Source organism: Camelus ferus, chromosome 2 (assembly GCF_009834535.1).
Source record: "Camelus ferus isolate YT-003-E chromosome 2, BCGSAC_Cfer_1.0, whole genome shotgun sequence".
Classification (NCBI taxonomy): domain Eukaryota; kingdom Metazoa; phylum Chordata; class Mammalia; order Artiodactyla; family Camelidae; genus Camelus; species Camelus ferus.
The window spans coordinates 108963826-108986888 of NC_045697.1; the positions used below are offsets into that span (position 1 = coordinate 108963826).

At 35.7% G+C, this 23063-nt stretch overlaps 1 protein-coding gene across 6 annotated transcripts in view; it reads left to right on the forward strand.

Annotated features, from left to right (window-relative positions):
• Window positions 1–23063, forward strand: part of ARFIP1 (ADP ribosylation factor interacting protein 1) — a 110753-nt gene that overhangs the window by 75165 nt on the left and 12525 nt on the right. For 5 of the 6 annotated variants that reach the window (XM_032465027.1, XM_032465018.1, XM_032465011.1 and 2 more), the window contains 2 exons: window positions 1189–1346; window positions 8416–8590. In XM_032465027.1, coding sequence (XP_032320918.1) covers window positions 1189–1346; window positions 8416–8590 — 333 coding nt within the window. Of the gene's footprint in view, window positions 1–1188; window positions 1347–8415; window positions 8591–20864; window positions 21095–23063 lie in introns of those variants that run through there. The other variant, XM_032465046.1, reaches the window with a different exon arrangement.

Here is a 23063-nt window from a genome sequence, read left to right on the forward strand (position 1 = left end):
AGTAACATTTATTTAGTCTTCTGTATTGTAACTTAGCTTGCAAAAATGGTGCCAAAAAACTTCAGCTATTCTGCCTTTCATTTTAGTTTTTACATACATTTATTGATAGTTGTTTTATATAATCCTTATCTGCCAATATTTGCAAAACTACAGTTTTGAAGACTGAGTTCAAAACTTACATGAGTTAAGAGTTACATAGACCTCTCTTAAATGGGAAATGCTTTTAGAATAATAAAGATAATTTTATTTTCCTGCTATTTATTAATGATTGAATATTCTATCTAGAAATTTAATTATAGCTATAGCACTAACATGAAATTTGCATCTGCTAAGATTCTAGTTAATTTAATATTACATTATTGCATTATTGTTTTCAGCTGAAATTTTTAAAAGTATTATATAATAAACTCAGAATTCTCAACTTAAATGATATATCTTACAATAAGATATGAGCAGTTTTTTAATTTGGTCAGATGTGTTCCTGATAACCTGTTAATTAACCAAACTTAGACTAGAAAGCTTTCATTGCTGAAAATTTAGAGTTAGTCCCTGCCATCCATATGTGAAGGAGTCACGTGTAATCTTTGCTAAGCCAAGACTCAGTTTGTTCAGAGAATGAACTAAAACTGGTGTTGAGTGATCTTTCCTGAGCTGTTTGTCTAGATGGATCTGAGCTTGGGAGTCAACTGGTCACTAAGTTTACAAAGAAATGTGTATTGTTAATATTTATACTTTGAGGAGATTCAGTCAAAACATAAAATTTGCAGTCAATTTTATGTCTGAAAGTTTTAGCCGATTGTTACCTAATTTGGTTGTGAAAGTTAAAGTTTCTCTGATTAATAATCTGCTATATTTTTCTTCTTCGCAGCTGTGCTTACAGTATAATAGAAACAAAACGTAGAAATGAAAATATTCTTTCTAGTACAAAGTAGTTTAACTTTTTAAGATTATTTGATTTTAGCTATGCATCTGAGCTGATGATAATTTTGGTTTATTAGACTTTTTCTGTACTTGTATGGCTAGTTGGGATTTAGATTCCTATTTATTTATTTAAACATTGAAAGAAAAAACTTCTGTAGCTAGATTTCTAAATCAGGTATTTTCCCAGTAGGGATATGTTTGAGGTTTTTTTTAGTCACATTTACTCATTTATAACTGGATAAGTTAAGGTGACTTCTTTTGTTTTAGGAAGAATTTGGCTATAACGCAGATACCCAGAAGCTTCTGGCTAAAAATGGAGAGACTCTTCTAGGAGCCATTAATTTTTTCATCGCCAGTGTGAACACTTTGGTGAATAAAACAATAGAAGATACTTTAATGACTGTGAAACAGTATGAAAGTGCCAGGTAGGTATAGATTTTTACTATATTATCTGTTTTACAAATGGTTTTACATTGCAAACAAGAGGCCGATATGGACAGAAAAATAATGTATTAGAAGGTTATAGGATAGCCCACAGAGCTAACAGAAAGGCAGAAGAAGAGATTCTAGAAATAGGCAAGAACCAAAGCCAAGATAATGTTTCAGAAGAATCGAATTAGGATCCTGATGCCAGGTACCTCTGGTACTTGATGCTACTACAGCTCCCATAAATAATAATTTCCAAAAGGCTCCTGCATACTTTCCTTCATTTCCTTGAGAGTATCTGGTTGAGCTTGGTCATGTACCCAAACCCTGCCCGCTAGAGAATAAGGAGATGGAAGAGCTCCCAGCTCCAGCTTCCTTGGAAGAAGACGGCCTTGTGTTCTACCAGGCAGGTACCAGATGCCCTCTCCAATCTGCCCTAAACCTACCTTGTCAACCTCATTACTGCTGCTTCCCAATGGAAGCACTTATGCTGCTTCCGCAACAGCCAGACTCCAAGTTTCAGTTTCTCTTGAATGTGCAACTCATTTCTGCCTCCTCTGTATATGCCCTAATGCTTTCTATACGTATCCTTAACCTGTACTTTTACAAGTAAAAGTTCAAACCACTTGGAAAGTTAACTTTTGTTTTTAATTGTCTTACAATTTTTTGGTGGTAGTTGTTCAAAACATTTCTGTACCTTATAAACAAAAACATTTCTGTACCTTATAAACACACAGTTCCAATTCAAGGAAGAAAGTTATTACTGTGTTCTCTCTATAGTTTGTCTTTTTGCGCACACCCTCTCTAATCCCCTGAAAATGTTTTTTCTTTCTATTGAACCATAGTTGATTTACAGTATTGTGCTAGTTTCAGGTATACAGCAAAGTGATTCAGTTATACATATATATTCCTTTTCAGATTCTTTTCCATTATAGGTTATTAGAAGATATTGAATATAATTCCCTGTGCTATAATAATAAATCTTTGTTGTTTATCTATTTTATATATATCGGTGTGTATTTGTTAATGTTATACCCCTAATTTATCCCTCCCCCCACATCCCCATTTGGTAACTGTAAGTTTGTTTTCTATGTCTGTGACTCTGTTTCTTTTTTGTAGATAAGTTTATTTGTATTATTTTTTAGATTCCACACATAAATGATATCGTGTAGTATTTGTCGTTCTCTATTTGACTTAACTTCACTTGTGTAATAATCTCTAAGTCCATCCATGTTACTGCAGATAGCAATATCTCATTCTTTTTTGTGGCTGAGTAATATTCCGTTATGTATTTGTCTACATATACACACCACATGTTCTTTATCCATTCATCTGTTGGTGGACACTTAGGTTGCTTCCATGACTTGGCTATTATAAATAGTGCTGCTGTGAACATTGAGGTGCATGTATCTTTTCCAATTAAAGTTTTCATGTTTTCCAGATAAATGCCCAGAAATTAGATTGCTGGGTCTTGGTAACTCTATTTTTAGTTTTTTTAAGGAACTTCCATACTGTTCTCCATAGTGACTGCACCAGTTTACATTCCCACCAACAGAGTAGCAGGATTCCCTTTTCTCCACACCCTCTCCAGCATTTATTATTTGTAGACTTTTTGATGATGGCCATTCTGACAATTGTGAGGTAACACCTCATTGTAGTTTTGATTTGCATTTCTCCAATAATTATCAATGTTAAGTATCTTTTCATGTATCTGTTGGCCATCTCCATGTCTTCTTTGGAGAAATGTATGTTTAGATCTTTTGCCCATTTTTGATTGGATTGTTTTTTTGTTTTTGTTTTTGTTTTTCTGATATTGAGTTGTATGAGCTGTTTGTATATTTTGGAAATTAATCCCTAGTCGGTTACATCATTTGCAAATATTTCCTCCCATTCTGTGTGTTGTCTGTTTGTTTTGTTTATGGTTTTCTTTGCTGTGCAAAAGCTTATAAATTTAATTAGGTCCCATTTGTTTATTTTTACTTTTATTTCTTTTGCATTGGGAGACTGAGCTAAGAAAATACTGCTACGATTTATGTAGAATATTTTGCCTGTTTTCTTTTTCAGGAGTTTTATCATGTCATGTCTTATATTTAAATCTTTAAACCATTTTGAGTTTATTTTTGTGTGTGTTGTGAGGGAGTGCTGTAATGTAAGAGCCACAGCTCTTAAGTGCAGCTGTCCAGTTTTCCTGACATCACTTGCTAAAGCAACTGTCTTTCTCCATTGTATATTCATGCCTCCTTTGTTGAAGATTAATTGACCGTAGGTGTGTGGCTTTATTTCTGGGCTCTGTTCTGTTCCATCGATCCATATGTCTGTTTTTGTGCCAACCCCATGCTGTTTTGGTTACTGTAGCTTTGCAGTATTGTCTAAAGTCTGGGACGGCTATCCCTCCAGCTTTGTGTTTTTTTTTCCCCTCAGGATTGTTTTGGCAATTCTGGGTCTTTTGCGATTCAATATAAATTTTAGGATTTCGTCTTCTAGTTCTGTGGAAAATGTCATTGGTAATTTGATAGGGATCACATTAAATCTGCAAATTGCTTTGGGTAATATTGCCATTTTAACAACAGTAATTCTTCTAGTCCAAGAGCATGAGATATCTTTCAATTTCTTTGAATCACCTTCAGCTTCCTTTATCAGTGTTTTATAGTTCTCAGTAGATAGGTCTTTGATCTCCTTGGTTAGGTTTGTTCCTAGGTATTTTATTTATTTTTAATGCAATTTTAAGGGATTGCTTTTTTATGGAAAGTTAACTTTTGATTTCTGCACAAGAAGAGATGTTTCTGTCCTATGCTGTGTTTATAATTTTCTGTTTAGTATCATTAACATATGAGATTCTTGGTGACTTGGAAAGGAAGGTCAAGACAAATAGCTGTGGTTGTCTGGTAGGAGATATGGAGCTTGTACCTTATTTAGGTTTTGGACTCGGTTTTTAACTTTTCTTTATTGTTGGAAGTGTTTACTAACATAATATTAAAATCAGAAGTTGGCAAAAAAGAAACAGAAGAAATCTATCAATATCGTTTCCTTCAATAACTTTGAAGCAATCTCTCAATAAGATATACTTCAGTAGGAATTCAGTAACATTCCCAGTAATTGGTTCTCCAGTCTTTATTTAAATCCTTCCATGGGCATTGCCTATATTTTTCAAAGGATTTATTATGTATATTTTTCATTTCTATAAACTTTATTTGGTTCTTTTCCAAATTTGTTTATTCCTTATTCATAATATCCTAATTTGTTCATAATGAATACTTTCTTTGATCTCTCTAATCATTTTAAGCATTTGTATTTTCTAGTCTTTAAGATTATTTTAATATTTGTGTCTTTGAAGATGAAACTTCTTTTGTTCCAAAAGTATCTCCTACCACTTCCCAGTTAAGAACTGTGTGAATCTAGTTTTTGTCTCTCTACTTTGTCCACTTATTTTAGCAACTGAAATATATTTCAGCTTAGTATATTTTAAAATATAAAATATATTTCATTTGAAGCATATAATGTCTTTCTCTTCAGCCTTCATTTCTTACACGCTTTTAAAAATATTAACCCATGTTAAAGAAGGGCAAATATATTAGATGTGACTGTTCATACACAAAACATTGTATATTTAATCTGCAAAGGAGAAAAGTAAGCCTCTAGAGGTTAAATGGTTTGCTCACTAGGAACCAGTTTTAAAGCCAAAATGAAAACCCATGGGCCCCCTATGTTCTGCTTTTGATCGTTAGGCCTCAAGCTTGAACTAGACTAATCTCAGATTTTCACATCGAATTATAAAAATAATTTTCACATATTGCAGTGAGGAATCACTCAATGTACAATGTGATACAAAATCTCAATTTATCCAATATAATTGATCTGTTTGAAACTTTTGAACAAAATTATAAACCAGTCTATATGTACTCAGTAGCTGGTTGTCAGGAAACTTTTAGACAACTGTGTGTACTTTAAAATCCAACAATAATAACCAACCTCACCCCATAATTTATTCTGTTTTATTGAAATTACAGTTATGATTTTATTGAGCTTAGCTTGGTGATTGAATTTTCTGTGCTGTTTATGAAGTAGCTGAGACATGGACTAGTTGTAACTGTAAAACATTGCCCACTGAGGGATGACATTCAAAAAAATCCCAGATTAAGGTTTCTCAGTAGCTGATTTTTTTTCTGTCAAAACCAGAATTTATTGACTTTTAGGGCAAGGGTTGGCTATTTGATCAGCCCAGAAAGTGGCGATTTAGGCAAATGTCCGGGTGGCCTTTTAATGCTCCCTATTATGCATTGTACAAGTATTTCCTTGCCCTCTGGTGCTTTGTGTATAGAAAATCGTAAAACAGCCCATTCAGCACTTCTCCAGAGTGGCACCAACAAGGGAGTCGGTTGTGGTTAAAACTTTTCAGATGTGGACACCTGTTCTCTTGAGGTTTTATATAAGCCGTAAAGTAACCAACTATCACTAACTTTATTGATATGGACTCAGTTCAGACTGACAACCCTGAAGTGAAGGGTTGTATTTTGAAAACTTAATATACTTCTCTTTCCGGTGGTAATGAGCCCTATTAGATAAGCTCTTATGGAAAGTTTTACTTTAACACCATCTACAAAGTAGATGTAAAAATTAAGGGATATAAGGACAGTATTATAACTTTGACTGTGTTTAATCACTGTTATTTAAAAGTATGCCCTGAGGCTATTGAAGGATATTCGTCTTCACGTTAAATGACTACACATTACTGTTCATTTTTGCTCTAATTTTTTTCATTTCTTATTGCTTTTAGTATGTTTGCTTCTGGCCATCCCTCTTCTAATTTGGCCAAAATAATAAGCACCCCAAAGATATTAGTTATTAGCAGGTATCCTATGTACTTTATATATTTTTGTGTGTGTGGAGATTATTATTCCTATTTATAGGTGAAAAACTAAGCAGAAAGAGGGAAAATAACTAGCTCAAGACATTCAAGCCAGTGAAGGGCAGAGTGGTCATGCAATTTAGCCATAGAGCCAGTGGAAGTTAACTAGTTATTACTGTGTCAGTCTTGCCTCCAAAATCTTTAGTAACCGTCTCCTCCTCCTTAGCTCTACTATCATTGTCCTGATTCAGTGACTCATTTCTCTTTTGCTCGAAGTCTTCTAATTGGTTTCCTTGCTTCTAATTTCATAATCTACTCCAGTCTGTCTTCCATGCTTTATATTACCCCTGGAGTGATCTTTCTACCCTGAGCAAATAGAACATGTCACTTTCTACATCAGAGTTCTCGGACGGCTTTCCCTCAAGTGTCCTACTGGATTAAATCTGATCCCTTGTAGCATGGCCTGTCAGGCCCTGCTTAATCTCAGTCCTGCCTTCCTGTCTGATTTTAATTCCTTGTCTTGTTCCAACTTCAAGTTTTAAATTACTGAATTACTTCCCAAATGTGTCATGGTATCTTACAAATCTATCTCTGCCTGGAATGGTCTACCAATTTCCCTGTCCTGATCCACCTCATAATCTCTTATCATCCTTTAAATTTTAATTGTTTTCAATTCTATTCTGGGATGCCTTTTCAGACACCTGATTTAGTCATTCTTCCTCTTGATTCCCGCTGTTCCTTATCTGCCCTCCCCGTGGCAGTGTCCATTATCCCCTTTGTTGTGGTTGCCTACAGTCTCACCCTCTAGACAGTAAGCTTCTCAAAGATGAGCTGTGAAGATGAGCAGATAAAGCTTTAGTTTCTTGCACAGTGCCTGAAACATAGAAAGTGCTCACTTAATATTTGCTGAATGAATCATTGTATCAGTGAATGAATGAATGATAAGATTTTGGCCCTGAAAGGTCAAGTTTATTAAATTCAGTACCAGGTAAGACTAGACTAGGCTCGGTGTGAGGGACTGATGTATTCTTTATCAGGTCAAATATACAATATTTATGCCACTTATTAATTCCCAGAATAGGAGACATGAATTGTACTATAGATATTTCAATAAAGAGCTTTAGTTTTAGAGCATAAACTTTGTGATGCTGATTTTGACTAAATTAGAGGTCACTTTGCCTCTTAGTTGAGTACTTGAATAGTTGACACTGCTGGATAAGTCACTAATAAGTAGCATTATACTTACACAAGTGCTGTGACAGAGGTTTTATGAGGTGCTGTGGGACCACGGATGATGGTGCTGGGGTAACTTTCAGTTAGTGGTGGGAGAATGTTAGGAAGCGGCATCTCAGGGAACACAAGGTGACAAGTGCTGTATAATAGATGCCATTGTCATATTCTAAATACTAATGTTACGGAAATCCATCTGGAGGTGTACAGTCCCATACAGTAGCCACTAGGCACGTGTGTCTGTTGCGCACTTGAAGTGGGGTCAGCCTGAATTGAGGTGTGATGGAAGCATAAAGTCCGCAGTGGATTTCAAAGACTCAGTACCTCTCCCCTCCAGCCCTGGCAAAAGTAAAAGGATTCATTAATAGTTTTTTACATTGATTACATGTTGCGGTGATAATATTTTGGATACAGTGAGTACCATAAAATATGCTGTTTAAACAGGTGAAATTAGTTTTTATTATTTTAATATGACTGCTAGAAAATTTAAGTTGCACATGTGGCTTACATTTTCTAGTGTGCATTGCTGGCCTAGACTGGACTTTAAGGAGCACTGGCCCTCAGTTAACTCCCTTTTAACAGTTAAAGTATGTTCTTCTAAAGTCTGCTGTCCTCACCTGCTTTTTGCCTTATCAGTATTAACCAGTTCTCACGGGGAATTAATCACTACCCTTGATCTTGCTAGCATTAGGTTTAACATCTTTTTTTTTTAACTGGTTTTTAAATTTTAGAAATTTTTCTTGTCAATTTATACTGTATTTGGAGAGGAACTATTAATAAGATTAAGAAGCAGCTTCCCCCTGCCCGCCCCCATGCTTATATTAATAGCTCTTTGTATTAAATACATGGTTTTAAAAGCATAATGTGTAAAATATGTATGAGAATTATCATATAGTAGTGTATAATATGGGACTATTATGTCATTCCCCTCACCTCCTGGACATGTTTCACACTGGTTTTGTAGTTTGCTTCACTTGTTCTCTTCTTTCCAGAATTGAATATGATGCATATCGCACCGATTTGGAAGAGCTGAATCTTGGACCACGTGATGCAAACACTCTGCCAAAGATAGAGCAATCACAACATCTGTTCCAAGCACATAAGGAAAAATACGATAAAATGCGCAATGATGTTTCTGTCAAGTTGAAATTTCTAGAAGAAAATAAGGTAAATTTACTCTTCACCTTTTGAGATCTTTCTGTGGACTTTAAAATAAAATCACCCTAAAGAGAGATAAATAGAAAGCTTTTTTGTTACTGTTAACTGTTTTTCGTTATAGAGTTGACCCTTGAACAATTCAGAGGTTAGGGGCACTGACCCTCCATGTAGTCGAAAATCCGCATGTAACTTACAGTCCGTCCTCCGAATCTAGGGTTCCTGTCTGGGATTCAACCAACCGCAGATCATGCAGTACTGTAGTATTTACTATTGTTCTTCACTTCTCACCTGGTGGAACTCTGTCTCCCTGATCTGTTCTGTGTAGAAATGCTCTTCGCTCACTGGGAAGAGGTGTGTGACATTGCTAGGCTCTTCCTTTTCTTGTGCCCAGGAGAAGTTCTCCTAGGTCCTGGGAACATCAAAATCAGTATTTGAGCTCTGGGAATTGGACTGCAAAAACTGATATAGGGCCTGTCTAAATCTAGGGTCATTACTGCCTGAAGTAGCCCCGTGTTGTATCTGGAAGTCAGCTGTAGTTCCAGTGTGGACAGGAAGGAGGAACAGAGGTGACAGGAAGAAGAGGAATTGTGTCCTCTCTTCTCTACCCTAACTTGGCCAACTTGACCTTTGTTGTCCTCTGCTGTGCTCTAGAGTTGAGCAGTGTAGTCAGATAGATAGGCAAGTTGGACTATGTATTTTGCAAAAATATCCTGAATTAAGAATATGAAAACCTAGGTTCCACACCCACTTCTACCACCTGCTAGCTTTTTGGGCTTGGACAAGATGCAGAGTCCCCAAACTTTTGTATTTTCCTCCGAAAATTGAGGATAAATCATACCTTGTGGTGAGCACATGAATAAAATACAGTGTCTTCTGTACCATGTCCTGTTCACAAATCTTTGTGGGGTTCCTACTGTGAGCCCGGCACTTGCTGAGTGAAGGGATGAAGGAGAAGGAAGACAAAGTTCATGGTCTTAACGGAGTTACAAAAACCCGAAATGGTGGTATTTTCTAGAAGTCATCATCTTCACACCTTCTCCTGGTGGCTTTCAACCTAACCAGTGTCCCTACTGCTTTGTGTCTATTTTGCTGGTACAAACAGAAATCAGCATTAGAAAGATGGAACAGAAGACATGAACTGTATTTGTTTGATATGTTAAATCATATAATTTGGCTTTACAGAATCAGTACTGTCTCGGTGGTAAGGATGATGAATTGTCTGAGGTACATTCAGCAGTCTGCCTGGCCAGCTCTCCTACCTAAAATAACTTAACCTAGTTGCTGAAGACATACGTTGATCATTTGACAGTGGAAATAGTTTTTTTGGCCATAATATTTCAGGCTTAAAATTCACAATCATTTCTTACTCCTTTGTCATTGTTCAGGATAACTTTTTATGTTCCTTCTAGTGATCCCTTGTCTAACATTGTATTATTTATTTTCATAGGTTGAGAAGTAAATTATACTATTTTAATATCTGTAGTATCCTCTGGTCATAGCAATAAGCAAATAGCTATTACGCAGACATATATTAAGCCTCTGCTGTTTCAGGTACACCGGTGGTGGTACTGAGGCATTAGCACGTGCTGGATGGCTAAAGCCTCCCTGTCCAGGAGAGCTGTCTACAGTAATGGGGCTACTCTGTAGCCACATTTCCCTGCTGGCAGCCACTAGCCGAGCGTGGCTTTGGTCACCTGAAAAGTTGCTAGTGCAGTGAACCTTTATTTTATCTTGAAATTTAAATAAATTTAAAGTTATTTTAATTAAAATTTAAGTAGCCACATGTGGCTAATGGCTATCGTATTGGACAGCACAAATTCCAATTCTTAAAATTCCTCCAATTTGAGAAATCTTGTTTACCCCTTTGAGCCTGATTCCTTACAGATAACAAAGGAGATAGTAATGTCTACTTTACAAGGTTGATTTGAGTGGTAGTGATAATATGTAAAGCTCCCAGTAAGCACCTTGACAACAGCATAAGAACTTAATAAAAATGGTAGCTGCTTTAAGTGATTATGGACGTCATCGTGTTTTTATTGTAATTCTGTTGGGGAGAAGACGTGTACAACTTGCCTGTTCATTTGTTAACAAGTAATCCAAAGATGAATGTGCAGAGTTCCAGATTACAGGCGACAAGTTCAGAAGTAGTGTGGGCTTGGCCATTCGGGGAAATCTTCAAGATCTGCGAAAGGAAGAGGGCTTCAGCCTAACCCTGAGAGATCGAGATGGGTCTAAAAGAATTGGAAGGAGAATCTGCGCCGTCAGGGGGAATGGCCTGCTTGTAAAAATAGAGGGATAATACGTGTATGATGGAGAAGTAGACTGCCACGGTGGGACATGACCTTCAATGCTTTAAAGGAAGAGGGAATCAGAAAGGTAGTTGGAAGCTGGTTGGTATTGACCCTTGATCACGTAAAGATTGAATTGTGGCCGCAAAAAGAGGACACACTGGGCAGTGAAGGAAGAAGAGAGCACGCTTATGAAGAGCCAGCTCATCTCTGTACATTGTAAATGTCTGTCAAATGGCTCTCACGTTCAGTTTTATCTTGTTGGCATTGAAGAATTTTAAAAGTTGGGAGCAATAGAAAATTATGTCTTAAAAACACTCTTTGAGCAGTAGAGTCTGGACTAGGATCAGTGCATTAGCACTAAAAGGAAAGAACAGTGGTTTCAAGGCTGCATGACAGCAATTGAGAAATCAACATAGGAAGCTGATTTGGCTTGAAGGTTATGAGGGATGAAGGTTGGGAATTTGTTTTATTTAACCCAGTATTTAGTTTGAAATGATGAGGCGATATTCACATGGAAACAGTTGGTAGGAAGTTTATGATGTGGGTTTGCAGTTTGAATGTACAGGATCAGGGTTCCAGAGGTAGAGGTTTAGAAGTCATTACTTTGGGAATAATGTTGCTATTGTCACATCTTCTCTTCTTTTTGACCTTTCTTACTATAAAATAAAATAATAAAATTGCCTTTATTCTCATGGATTTTATGTTCTTAGAGAGCCTAGAGATACTCTTTGTTTTGGGTTTTCCACAATTGTCATCAAGCTGAGTTTCAGTTTCAACTCAGTAATCGTTAATCAGCTTTGTCTAAAAGTTTATAAAGAAACTCTGATCTTTTCATCTTTTTATTTAATTTCTTAAAACTATAAAGAGATAATGTTGGTCTCTGTTATTTTAAGCAATAAACAACTATAATTTGGGTGAAGACTTGGATCCATGAGAAAACTTTTGTTTTTTGTTATTATTGTTGAGCAACTTTTACCCTTTTCTTTTATTTTTAATAGCTCTAACAAAGGAAGGAAAAAGCAAGCCTTCAGGCCTAGGAATTGCCTGTCATCCCTGTTTGCTTTCTTGACAGTTTAAAATGCCTCAGATCTGGTGGTCTTCTTCTTTTGTTAAACCACAGCTGAATTTGTCCCTTACTATTCTTTTATACACAGTTATCAGGGAATCTACTTAGCACTTGAAGCTTAACAAAATATACTCTTTCTATTTCTTAAATATCATTTATTGAATTTTTTAAAACCTAAATTATCTGAAACATCAGATAAGTGAGTGTGCTATTTTGTAATTTGATGATGTCCTGAAGATTACTGCTTTTTTCTAGAGCTGTTTTTGCAGTTGTTTTTGTTGTTGTTTGTTTGTTTGTTGTTTTTGCTAGGTGTAGAGGAGTTGGGGGGGCTTTCTTTTGGTTCTCATATCCTGGCTTTTGGAGTGTCCTCCCATAGCAACACTTCTTTTCTAAAATGACAGGCCAGAAAATCAAACAGCTAGAATAGTGCAAAAGTAAAAGCAAATAGTCATTGAGTAAAGGACTGAAGACCATCCTGTGACTATAGTAATACATTCTATTGTCCAAACATTATGACAATATTTTTGTTTATTTTTAGAATTTAAAGAAAAAATTTTTGAGAGGGATTGAGAAGTGGATTCTTTGCTGTATTTTAGAAAATTGAGGTGTTTATGTATACTTAGTCTAGCCTGCCTTCTCTCCGGCAGAACAAAGGGAATAGGTGTGTAAAATATGTGTGTGCAGACTTGTGTGTGTATGTACATGCATTAATGCTGAGAGATGTGTGCACAAATCCATATTTGTCATGTACCCTTAATGGAAAATGTGAATTCTTCTACCGCTTGCAGTCTTACTCTGTTCACCCCCCAAACCTCCCCACTCCACCCCATACACTATGTTTGCCTTTAACTTAAACAACCCTCTGATAGTCTCATCCTTGTTTACTAAACAGCATTGAGTTGCGTAACAGTAAGGACACAGTTAATTAGGCTCTTCTAATGTTTCTCCTTTCATCAGTATTTCTGCTTTTCTAGACCTTTAAATAATGTAACTTGAGCTGTTTTCTTACTTAAGGCAGTTTATTTACCTTTTATTGTTCCCTTCAAGGCGCAAAACAAAACATAGGCTACTTTAGTAAAGAGTAATAAAATAGATAACTTCTGGTGCTTTGTCGACTTTGTGAGAATAGGTACTGTGCCTTCTGTTACAGCTGTCATGATGCCTAGCAGTGGTGATAAATGTGCGGTCGTCACTTAGCCATTGCCTGTTTACATTTCTTCCCAGAATTAGAGGCACACAGCAGGGAACGGAGGAGATGGAAGTGAATGAGAGTCAACTAGAATGGGATAGAAGGGTGACTCCTGGTTACCTCACTCTGATTTAGTGAGGGCAAAACACGCTCTCTGAAATGCTTCTGTTGTCTGCAGTGTATACTGTTTTTGTGGGAGGAAGCAGCAAAAAATTAGAGTAAAATATGCAGCTCAATGTGAGCAACCCATGTTTACCATTTTTAAAAACTTTTGTTATGGTTTGGAAGCACATAGAATGTGAAAAAAGCAATTTAAAATTAACATTTCCCTTAAAAGTAATTTAAAATTAACATTTCCCTTAATAACTATCATTTAACTTGGGAGTGGAAGTAAAATATCTTTTCAGGGCTACTAATATATTACGGGGAAAAAACCCTGAGTTTATCAAAAGATTCAACAAGCAGTTGAGGATATAAATAAAAATTAAGGAGCCCATTAATTTTGTTATATTCTTATTTTAAGAAAGATAAAATATACTCTTACTTTAAGGTAATGTCAGTTAATTAGCTGTAACCATTAAATGCATGATTTTTTCTATTATCATCGATGACTCAAAGGATGACACAGGGTACGGAAAAAGATGAGCCAGACATGGTATCTACCATGGACATTTATTTTATTAATGTAGTTACTTAATTTTAAAAAATTATTTTTCTTAAAAATTATAGTCTTTCTTGATATTAGGTTCATGGAAAAATGTTTCACTCATATGTTTCATATATAATTATATGATATCCTGTGTATTAGGACTTCTTTTCAAATATATTGCAGACTTATTTCATAGACAAATCCAGTGAACTAAAGCAGCAAGGCAGAGAAAGAGGAAAATACACAGAGAATAAAAAACCAGCAAGAAGTAACATACTCATGCAATACAAGATAGCCATATATGTAGCACTGATGACCTAGTGGCTTTATACAAATATGTACTATAATAGGAAATACTCAAATCTTAGTACATTTTTGTAAAAATATGCTGTAAATGTTTGGAAAAGCTTGGAGGACAAAGATATTCTTCTCTTTGAGAGGAAAAATATAAACCTCTGATTTTAAAAAATGGATCTTTGTTGCCAAATTTTAAGGAGTATGTTAATCATTACTTAATATGTATGAGCAGGTGCACTCTTGAAATCTTTTTCCCCATTGTCAAAAGAAACCTAACTTTTTACTTTTGATATTTTAAAAAATATTCATGCCAGTGATTTACTGTCATCTTTATTTCTATAGCTAGAGGCATAAAGAGTATTCTTGCTATTTGCCCATAGGTCAAGTAAAATTAAGTTCTGTAGGTTAAAGAACCCTACCTGATTCTAAATAAAAAATAAGTATTTATGGATTGAAATGTGTAAGTATAGTAAGCAACCTTAACACTGCACCAGATATGATTACCTACACTTGGATCCTGTGAAAGAGTCCCTTATTCCTGCAACTTTACTTCCAGACTTAATTCTTGAATGTATTTGATCATGTAATTTGTATAACTTCATGTTGTTACTGTTCTTTTTTTATTCATTTAACAAACATATATCAAGTATATAATGGATATTGGTGATACCCAGTGAGCAAAAGTAAAAAAAAAAAAAAAAAAAAAAAAAAAAAAAAATTCTATCCTCAGAGTTTATAGCCCAGTAAAAGAAACAACATTGATCAAATCACATCAAAATATATATATAAAATTTTGGCTGTGATGGAGAAGTGCATGGTCAGTTATGAGTGACCAGGGCAGACTTTCATGAGAACGTAATGTTGAGCATTATCCAGGTAAAGTGAAAAGCAGAGAGTATTCCAGGTAGAAAGAACAGCATGTGTAATAGCCCTGTGGCAGGAAGAGGTGTGGCAAGTTCAAAGAACACTAGAGCATAGAGAGAAGACTGGGAGGTAAACGGGGACCAGACCATGCAAACCTTATAAACCACATTAGGGGGAGGTTTATTTTAGTATCAGCGGAAAGCCATTGAAAGAATTTTAGGCAAATGATTGGTCTGAAGTGTGGTGTGTAGATTTTAGAAGAACTTAAGAGTGAATACAGGAGGTGGGACAAGGAGATGGTGGGAGTTTGGATTAGGGTGGTGGTAGTGGAAGTGGAGTGTATTGAAGGTTTCAAGAGATATTTAAAAGATAAAACAGAAATACATGTAAAATACAGCAGATTGATGTATAGTTGGCACATTTGACATTTTATTCCTAAAGGAATACTCAGCAAGTACTTATTAATTGCTTTTTATGTGCCAGTCACTGGGTTAAGGAGTAGAAATACATGGTCTTACAGTCATAGAGCTTATAGTCAAGTAAGAGAAATGGTCATTAACCAAACAATGACAGAAATTCAGGTGTGATAAGTACAATAAAGGGAAAATAGAGGGGTCTTCTGAGTCTACAAAGGGGACTTGGCTTGGTGTGGTAGAGGAAGTAACATTGGGGCTGAGACCCAAAAGGCAGGAGAAGAGTTCCCTAAAGGTGTGGAGGAAGGAATAGAACATGCAAAAGCCAGTTGAAGGTCAGTGAGGCCAGAGCATAAGGAGGACTGGGGGAGGGTAGCTCTGGATGAAGCTGGGCTGGTAGATAGAGCCAACACAAGGATGAAATGACAGACGTACACGGTTATTCGTTGCAGGATCACTTGTAATATTAAAAGATGAGAAACACCCGAAACAGTTCAGCAGTAAAGGACTAGCTGAATAAACTATGTTTCATTTATACAATGGAATGCTTTTCAGCTGTTGGGGAAAAAAAAAAAGAATGGGAATGCTATTGATAGAAAGATCCTCAGAACATACTATTAAATGAAAAGAGCAAGGTGCAAAGCAGTGTATATGGTACAATACCTTTTGTGTAAAAAAAAAAAGAAGAAGGAAATAATGCTGTATAGTTACATTTTATTGTATTTGCATAAAGAAAAATCAAAGGAATTAACTAATTAAAATCGTTTACCTAGAAGGGGACCCAGAGTAGTTGGAGACAGGACTGAAAATGAGACTTCTCGTCATTATATTCTTTTTCTGTCATTTCTGTTTTGATCCTACCTATTCAAAGAGTAAGATTTAATTTTTAAAAGAAAGGAAAATAAGTATAGCTAGAAAATGTTTGTTTTTTAAATAGTATACCTTCTTTTTTCAGAATGAGACTCAAATAGATTTCTACTTTTCAAACATAGCCTAATATACATATTTATATAGCCTGTAATTTTCCTGTTGGCTTAAAATCAAATGATTGATTCTGTCCTCAAAAGAATAGAAAAACAGTTTAACCTTTTTTGTTGTTGGATTTTGTTTGCTTTGTTTTTTATATACTTTTTAAATTTTGTTTTTTATTCAAGTATAGTTGATTTACAGTATTAGTTTCAGGTGTACAGCTAAGTGATACTTTTTTTTTTCAGATTCTTTTCCATTATATGTTATTACAAGAAATTGAATATAGTTCCCTGTGCTATACAGTAGGTCCTTGTTGTTTATCTAAAAACAGTTTAATCTTAAGTGATAGATTAGAAATGGTGTGATACAGTGCCTTACATTTACATCAGAAAATATCATGTACAGTACCATGTTTGCTGCTGTTAGTGGTTTGACTCCCAGGTCCCTTTAAAACTTTTTCTATATCCACATGGAGCAGGAAGCATTTGCCTATGATTTGCATTGCATCCTCTCTCTCTTTAGAAAAGAGGAAGAATTTAACTATCTTTATATAAGTCATGCAACTAAAAAGAATAGTGAGTTCTGGGTTGATTTTGAAATTAGTATCACCCAAGCCACACCTACCCAGAATCAGTTGGTAATTTGCAGTCATCAAGTGGTAAATGCAGGAGAGAGAGCATGCCTTGCTGACCAGTTCATACAGTCTCTCTGTTGGTTGTACTAAGATTTCTAGCATGCAATTTTTGTGAAGGAGAGGTATTTTGTACCATAGATCTAAAAGCCTTCCAGAGGGATAGGTGTTTGGTTCTTTTCTTTTTTTTTTTTTTTTTTTTTGGCAATTATGTTTAAAGTACTTGTGTTTTCTGACCTCTTTTGGTCAAAAGTGATCAACTCATTTGGAGGATAGCTCATTTTTTTGTTGTTTATGTTGGAGGGGAGGGGAAGTATTCAGTCCTTTCACTTTGAGTGAATAGGATTCACTCATTAAAATTTACTTCTTGACCATTACTACTGCAGTGTCTCTTTTCTGTAGAACCGTTGGTACCTGTGTGTGTGTCTGATCCACATTTCATTTGTTTTGCCGGCCTTCAGTATCACCCAAGTCTGTTTGCCAGGTTTTGTGATAAAGATGAGTTTTTAAGTGATCACCCTGAGATTGGAACAGATCACTGATAATCTGCATTGGTTTTGATGGCAGGAGCATTATTGCACTTTTGTTTTTAGTTCTTAGTAGTTAGTCTCTGTGATTTACTCGAAAGTTCAACCTTTAGTTAGTATCTCTGAGTAAAATCTGAGACGATACTAGCAGTGTTTAAGAACCTGACTTTGCATTGTTCTTTTTCACCTTTCCTTGAAGTCCTCTCAGTAATGACTCAGTGCTTTCCTGTTGACCATATATGTGTATTCCTTCCATGACTCATCTACACTTTGCTTGTTAGATTTAAAAAAAAGAAATCATTTGATAACTATGTTTTTTTTCTTTATTCCTCTTAAACCTTATAACATTCTGGTTTTCTATCCATATTCCTTTAATTTTTCAAAAGATCCTTTTTTAAAATTATTCAGTAAGTTGTTTAAGGTGCTTACTTTGAGCTGTTACAATACCTAATCCTAAAGAAATACTGTGTAATGGTATTATGACAAACTCCCTGCTGACAAGTGACTTAACAGTCTAATGGAGAACATATAGTTAATTATTTACAACGTGCTGAGTGGAGCATGAGAAAGAAGAAATCTAGAATTTGATGAAGAAAACATGAGTGTGGGCTGGAAGTACCTGCTGGTGTAGGTGGCAGTATTACTCAAGCAGGACCACACAGCATGAGGACCATGAGCACTGGTGGACACAGGTCAGAAAAAAGTCTTCAAGAAATCTTGGATCATATGTTTAAATGATTTGTAAGCTTTTGTTGTACTTTCTGTTCTCTTCCTAAAGCACAGCATAGTATTACTGCGCATGGATTTTTTTTTCCCAAGAAAAATAATGGTTTTATAATAACAAATTTTGGTAACTCTTTTCCATTAAGTTTATAAACAGCTGTTAGGTACATGGGATCGGAATTTTTTAAGCTGTGTAAGAGAAGAAAAAAAGTTAGCTTTCCAAGATAAAATACACAGCCATACTTATGAAGGAAAACTATTTTGTGAATATAAAGATGAGTTTGAATGGGCCATTTGGTATATCTATAAGTGCCTGTTGCCAGTGTTCAAAGGCCAGTGAGAACAGGCTCACCTAACTAATGAAATACCCGGTTCCTTAACTACTCTTCTGGACCTAAGTTAATTTTAAACTAGGACCTCAAGTGCTAACTGGAATGATTTATGCACTTAATATTTCCTTCAGCAACTTGAAAGTTTCTTTCTTCCTGTATGTATTGCCATAGTGCCCAGGGCTTTCTCCAGTTAAAGCACAAATCACTGTGCTCTGAAAGCCTGCTGGTTTATTTCTTCCCCTAGAGGTCAGGTCCATGGATGCATCTTTAGGGCATTCCCTTCCTACAGTAAGTGAATTGATGGGCATTGATCTGTGAGTAAGCTGCATATGGAGGCAGCGCTCTATAAGTATTTTGTATGTACATTTATAATCTGTGATCTAGATGATCATATACTGGTGTACAGATGGTGGTACTGAGGTTCAGAGAGGTTAAGTAACTTGCCCAAAGTTTCACAGCCAGACCAGGATTCAAATCTAGATCTGTTTGACTCCATTGCCCTGCTTTTAGGTAAATGTGATGTTATAAACCTGCTCCAAGTAAGGGACTTAAAGCAGCAGAGGAAGAAGTTTGGAGATAACCTCGGAAAACAGAAGCCATTATCAGTCTCATCTAAACCTGGAACTCTTGGGAGGAAGGGTTAGGACAGGGAGTTAGCTAACACAGTAAACCATAGAACAGAGGGCAATAGACATTTCTGCTAAGGGGGAGAAAACCTGTGCACTGAGAAGTTTAATGTACCACTGGATAAAGAATTATAAGGCATAGTTTTGCAACAGTGTTACTGCAGTTTACAGATTGTGTTTCATCAGTTATCTTCTTTTCAAAACAGGACTGCCCTTTTTTCCCTCATAGCATGCTTTTTTTTTTAAACCTACTTGTCAGTGATTTGTTGAAACCCATCCCAGTGAGTCAGAAAAATAAAGTCTATTCTTCCACCTCCACTTACTTTCGTGTTTGTCTTTCCTTCTCTCACTCCCTCCCCAGTGCCCACGCCCGTATTTCTGATAGTGCTTCTCTTTCTCAGCTGGTAGTTGCTTTCATGACAAGCATTTCCAAGCTATTACAAAGTCATAAAATTATACTTCACAAGCCTAGTGAAAGGCCAAGACAGGTATACTTTCCTGCTTGTTACTCTTCTGGCTTTTTACTTACTGGAAAAAAAATCCGTGATGGGCAGGGAAAGCATATCATTATACCTTTTTAAATAGTTGGGAGTAAAGAAAGTAGTTAGTGCTTTACATACTAGTGGTGGGAGGCATCTTACCAGGGAATGATTTTGTTCCAGCTTTTCATTACATGTTTAAGGCAAGCCACTGCCCCAGTGTTGTTGGACACTTAAACCTCTATTTTATAGAATTACTGGGAGAGCCAATAATTACTTTGAAAGACTTAACAACTGTAAATATATTAAAACTAATAACTTATTTTAACTAGAAATTACCTCATTAAAAAAGATTACCTCAGTGTTTCTGGTAAAAAGATACGTAATCTAAATTTGATTTGGAAAAAAGTTCATTTGGTAGAAATGAGGTACTTTTTTATCATTTTGATGCCTATGAAGTAATACTTTAAAGTTATGAAGTAATACTTCAAAGTTTTTCAGTCAGTAACTTTGTGAGTAGTATTTATCTTCTATTGATACATGCTGTGTCCGCAGGAGAAAGTTTTCAGTGTCATCCACTTGGCATTATCTATCAGTCCTGCTCTTAAATTTCTCTTACCCAGTTTCTATTTAAAACCCCAGCGTGACTCTCTGTGTTAGTAGTCAGTACTGAAGTTTGCTTTTGCCCTTTAACAATTAAAGCATTGTGTGGCATATTTTGGGTCACTCACCAGATGCTGCTGTAGTGGTTTTGCTTGTGTCTGATCTGGGTTGCTCATTATTTGGCAGATCTTTATGAAAGTTCTCTGTAACTGAGTTCATGGTGATTTGGTATGTTTCTAAATTACTGTAATTGTTTCTGATGTTAGGTTCTGAAAATTTGTCAGATTTGTTGTCATCCCATGGCAGGAAATGTTACCTCTGTCTTCTGTTGCTCCTGTTTTAAATCTGCTTTTCTATTGTGTTTTATTTATCCTTAGAGCCACTTTAAATCTATTTTCAGTTAGGAGATACATGCATAAATAGTTCAGTATAGATTTTTTTCCTGCTCTGTAATTATGGAAAGATTATGTGAAAGTTTTTTTATTGTATGAGTTTAATATTGCATTATTCTTCATAATTTTAGAAAGAATTAATTTGTATTTCTTTCATCTGTTCCTATCTTTGTGTTAGATCCTTGCTCTGAGATATTTAAATGCAGCTTCAGGGCCAGAGACAAAATAGGAGGCTAAAGTATTTCTCTTCTACCCTTCCTTTAAATGATCTGTTACGCCTTTTTTTTGTTTGTTTCAAACTTTGTTTGAAAGCTTTGTAAAATGTTTATTGCCTTATGAGTAAAGGCAGATTAGAACAGGTGAAAGAACGTGGACTAGTCTTAGAAAAGACGTTCCCGAGTTCCCCAAATCCCAGCCTATCTGCTTCCTAGCTGTCTAAAACTTCGGCGAGTTGCTTAACTTTGAGTGTGTGTGTGTTTCTTTGTTTTTTTTTTTTTTAACTATAACTTGAAGAGAACAGAAGACTGCACAGAGCAGATATAAAGGTAACATATTATGTGTCACATCACAAAAGTGAGTGTCACCCACCGTATCGAAGAATAGTCTGCCAAAAATGCTTAACTGTGCCTTTGATTCTGTATGCTCATCACTTACGACTTCGTAGCATAAATGTAGAAGTACACTGAAAAAGTGTAATGACCCTAAAATATTTCCTTCAACATTTTGGCTTTGTGCCCCTTCTTCTAAAAGTGGGGTTTGACCTTTTCCCCCGTGTAACTTTCTTCATCTCTCTCCCTAAGCCACTTCTAGTTGAGAAACCAGAGTCTTTCCTAGACCTACCTTTCTAAAGCCAGACAGCCTGGTAAAAGTGAACCTGATAAACAAGCCAAATAACTTAAAATAACAATTTTCAAGCCTTGTTAAAACTGCTATATATAGTGACAACAGCATAGTCATTACCAAGATTGCAAAAGTTAGTTATCTTTAAAATTGTATTGCAACTGCTTCTCTAATATTACTTAAATTTTCCCTCTATTGGTAATGATTTGTATTTATTTCTATCTTCAGGTAACCAAAGCCTCCTGAAGATTCTTTGTAGCCTATCAGTCAGAGCCGCACTGAACATACTACATGAGCACATATCCTAGGACAAATTCACACTACTCAAAAATAGGTAGAAAATAAAATATTCTAAATCTTTAGTTCATTTAATTTAGAAAGTATATTCATACTGCAATTGATTTATTCATCAATTTTAATTTAGCTTTATTTTTGATTTAGTAATGGTTTGATTGGATGAAAGAGTCGACTTACCATTCTTATTTAAATTTGTGTCTGATTTTGAGGCTGTACTACCAGAGCTAAAACTTGTACTAGAATTACACTTATTTGTCAGTGCTAATAGAAAAAAGAGGTAAGGTACCTTTGTTGGTATAAAACAACTTCTGAGACAAAAATGACAATGAAATTTTATACTTTATTTCCATAATTATAATTGAAAAGCTGTGACTCCCCAGAGGCTTTCTTTATACCAGGAACTTCTCTGAAGTGTGGGTACTTTAAAAGGCTTTGCACATCAACCTTCTCACAATTACCAAGAGAATGTTTTTGTGAAAATGAGTATTGTATCATTTTGTTGTGAAAACTAGAATTCAGTCCTAAAAAGCATCCTCCTTCCTTTATTTCCCATGGATTAAGTTTCACTCGGGGGTGGGGGACCATTTTAAATACAGCTAATGCCCCCGTTCTGAGGCTTGTTAGTGAGCTCCCAAGCTTCCCTCAGTGACAGGAAGAGCTGTGTGTCTGTGTTAGGTGTGTCAGTTGTCAGGGAGTGGGGAATGCAGACCTGTGTTGACATCAGTAGGGTTAGCTAAAAACGGTCTGATGCCCTTCCTTCCCACTTTCCTCCTGATTCTCCAGCTTTCTGGGCTTTGTAACAGCTCTCTGCAGTTCCAGTACATGACTCAAATCCTGGGCTCTTTTATTGTTTCCTCTAATTCTAAAACATTGAGAATTCAAATTCAAATTCAAATTTTTTTGTGGCCCAAAGAACAGTAATTAGCTAGAACCTATTTCTGAAAATTAGAATTTCACACTAGAAATACAGAAGCCCTTTAGTTGCTCTGTAATTCCAGGAGTGAAGGATCATCTGAAATTGGAAAATAAGAAAGACCAAGTAATACTAGTAGAACAAGGTGGAAAATTACTTTGTGACTCAAGTGTGAAAGCCTTAAAAAAAAAACAAAACTCAGAATCGGGAAGAGTATTCATAAACTGGTACCTAAACTTTCAGCTGAATTTATTACATCTCTATGGAAGTGCCAGTTTCTGTCCTTATAAATAAACAGAAATCATGTTTTTCTATCGAAAGAAAACCTTTCAACAGAAAGGCTTTTTAAGAACCATTTGAGTTTCCAAATATGTGTATACT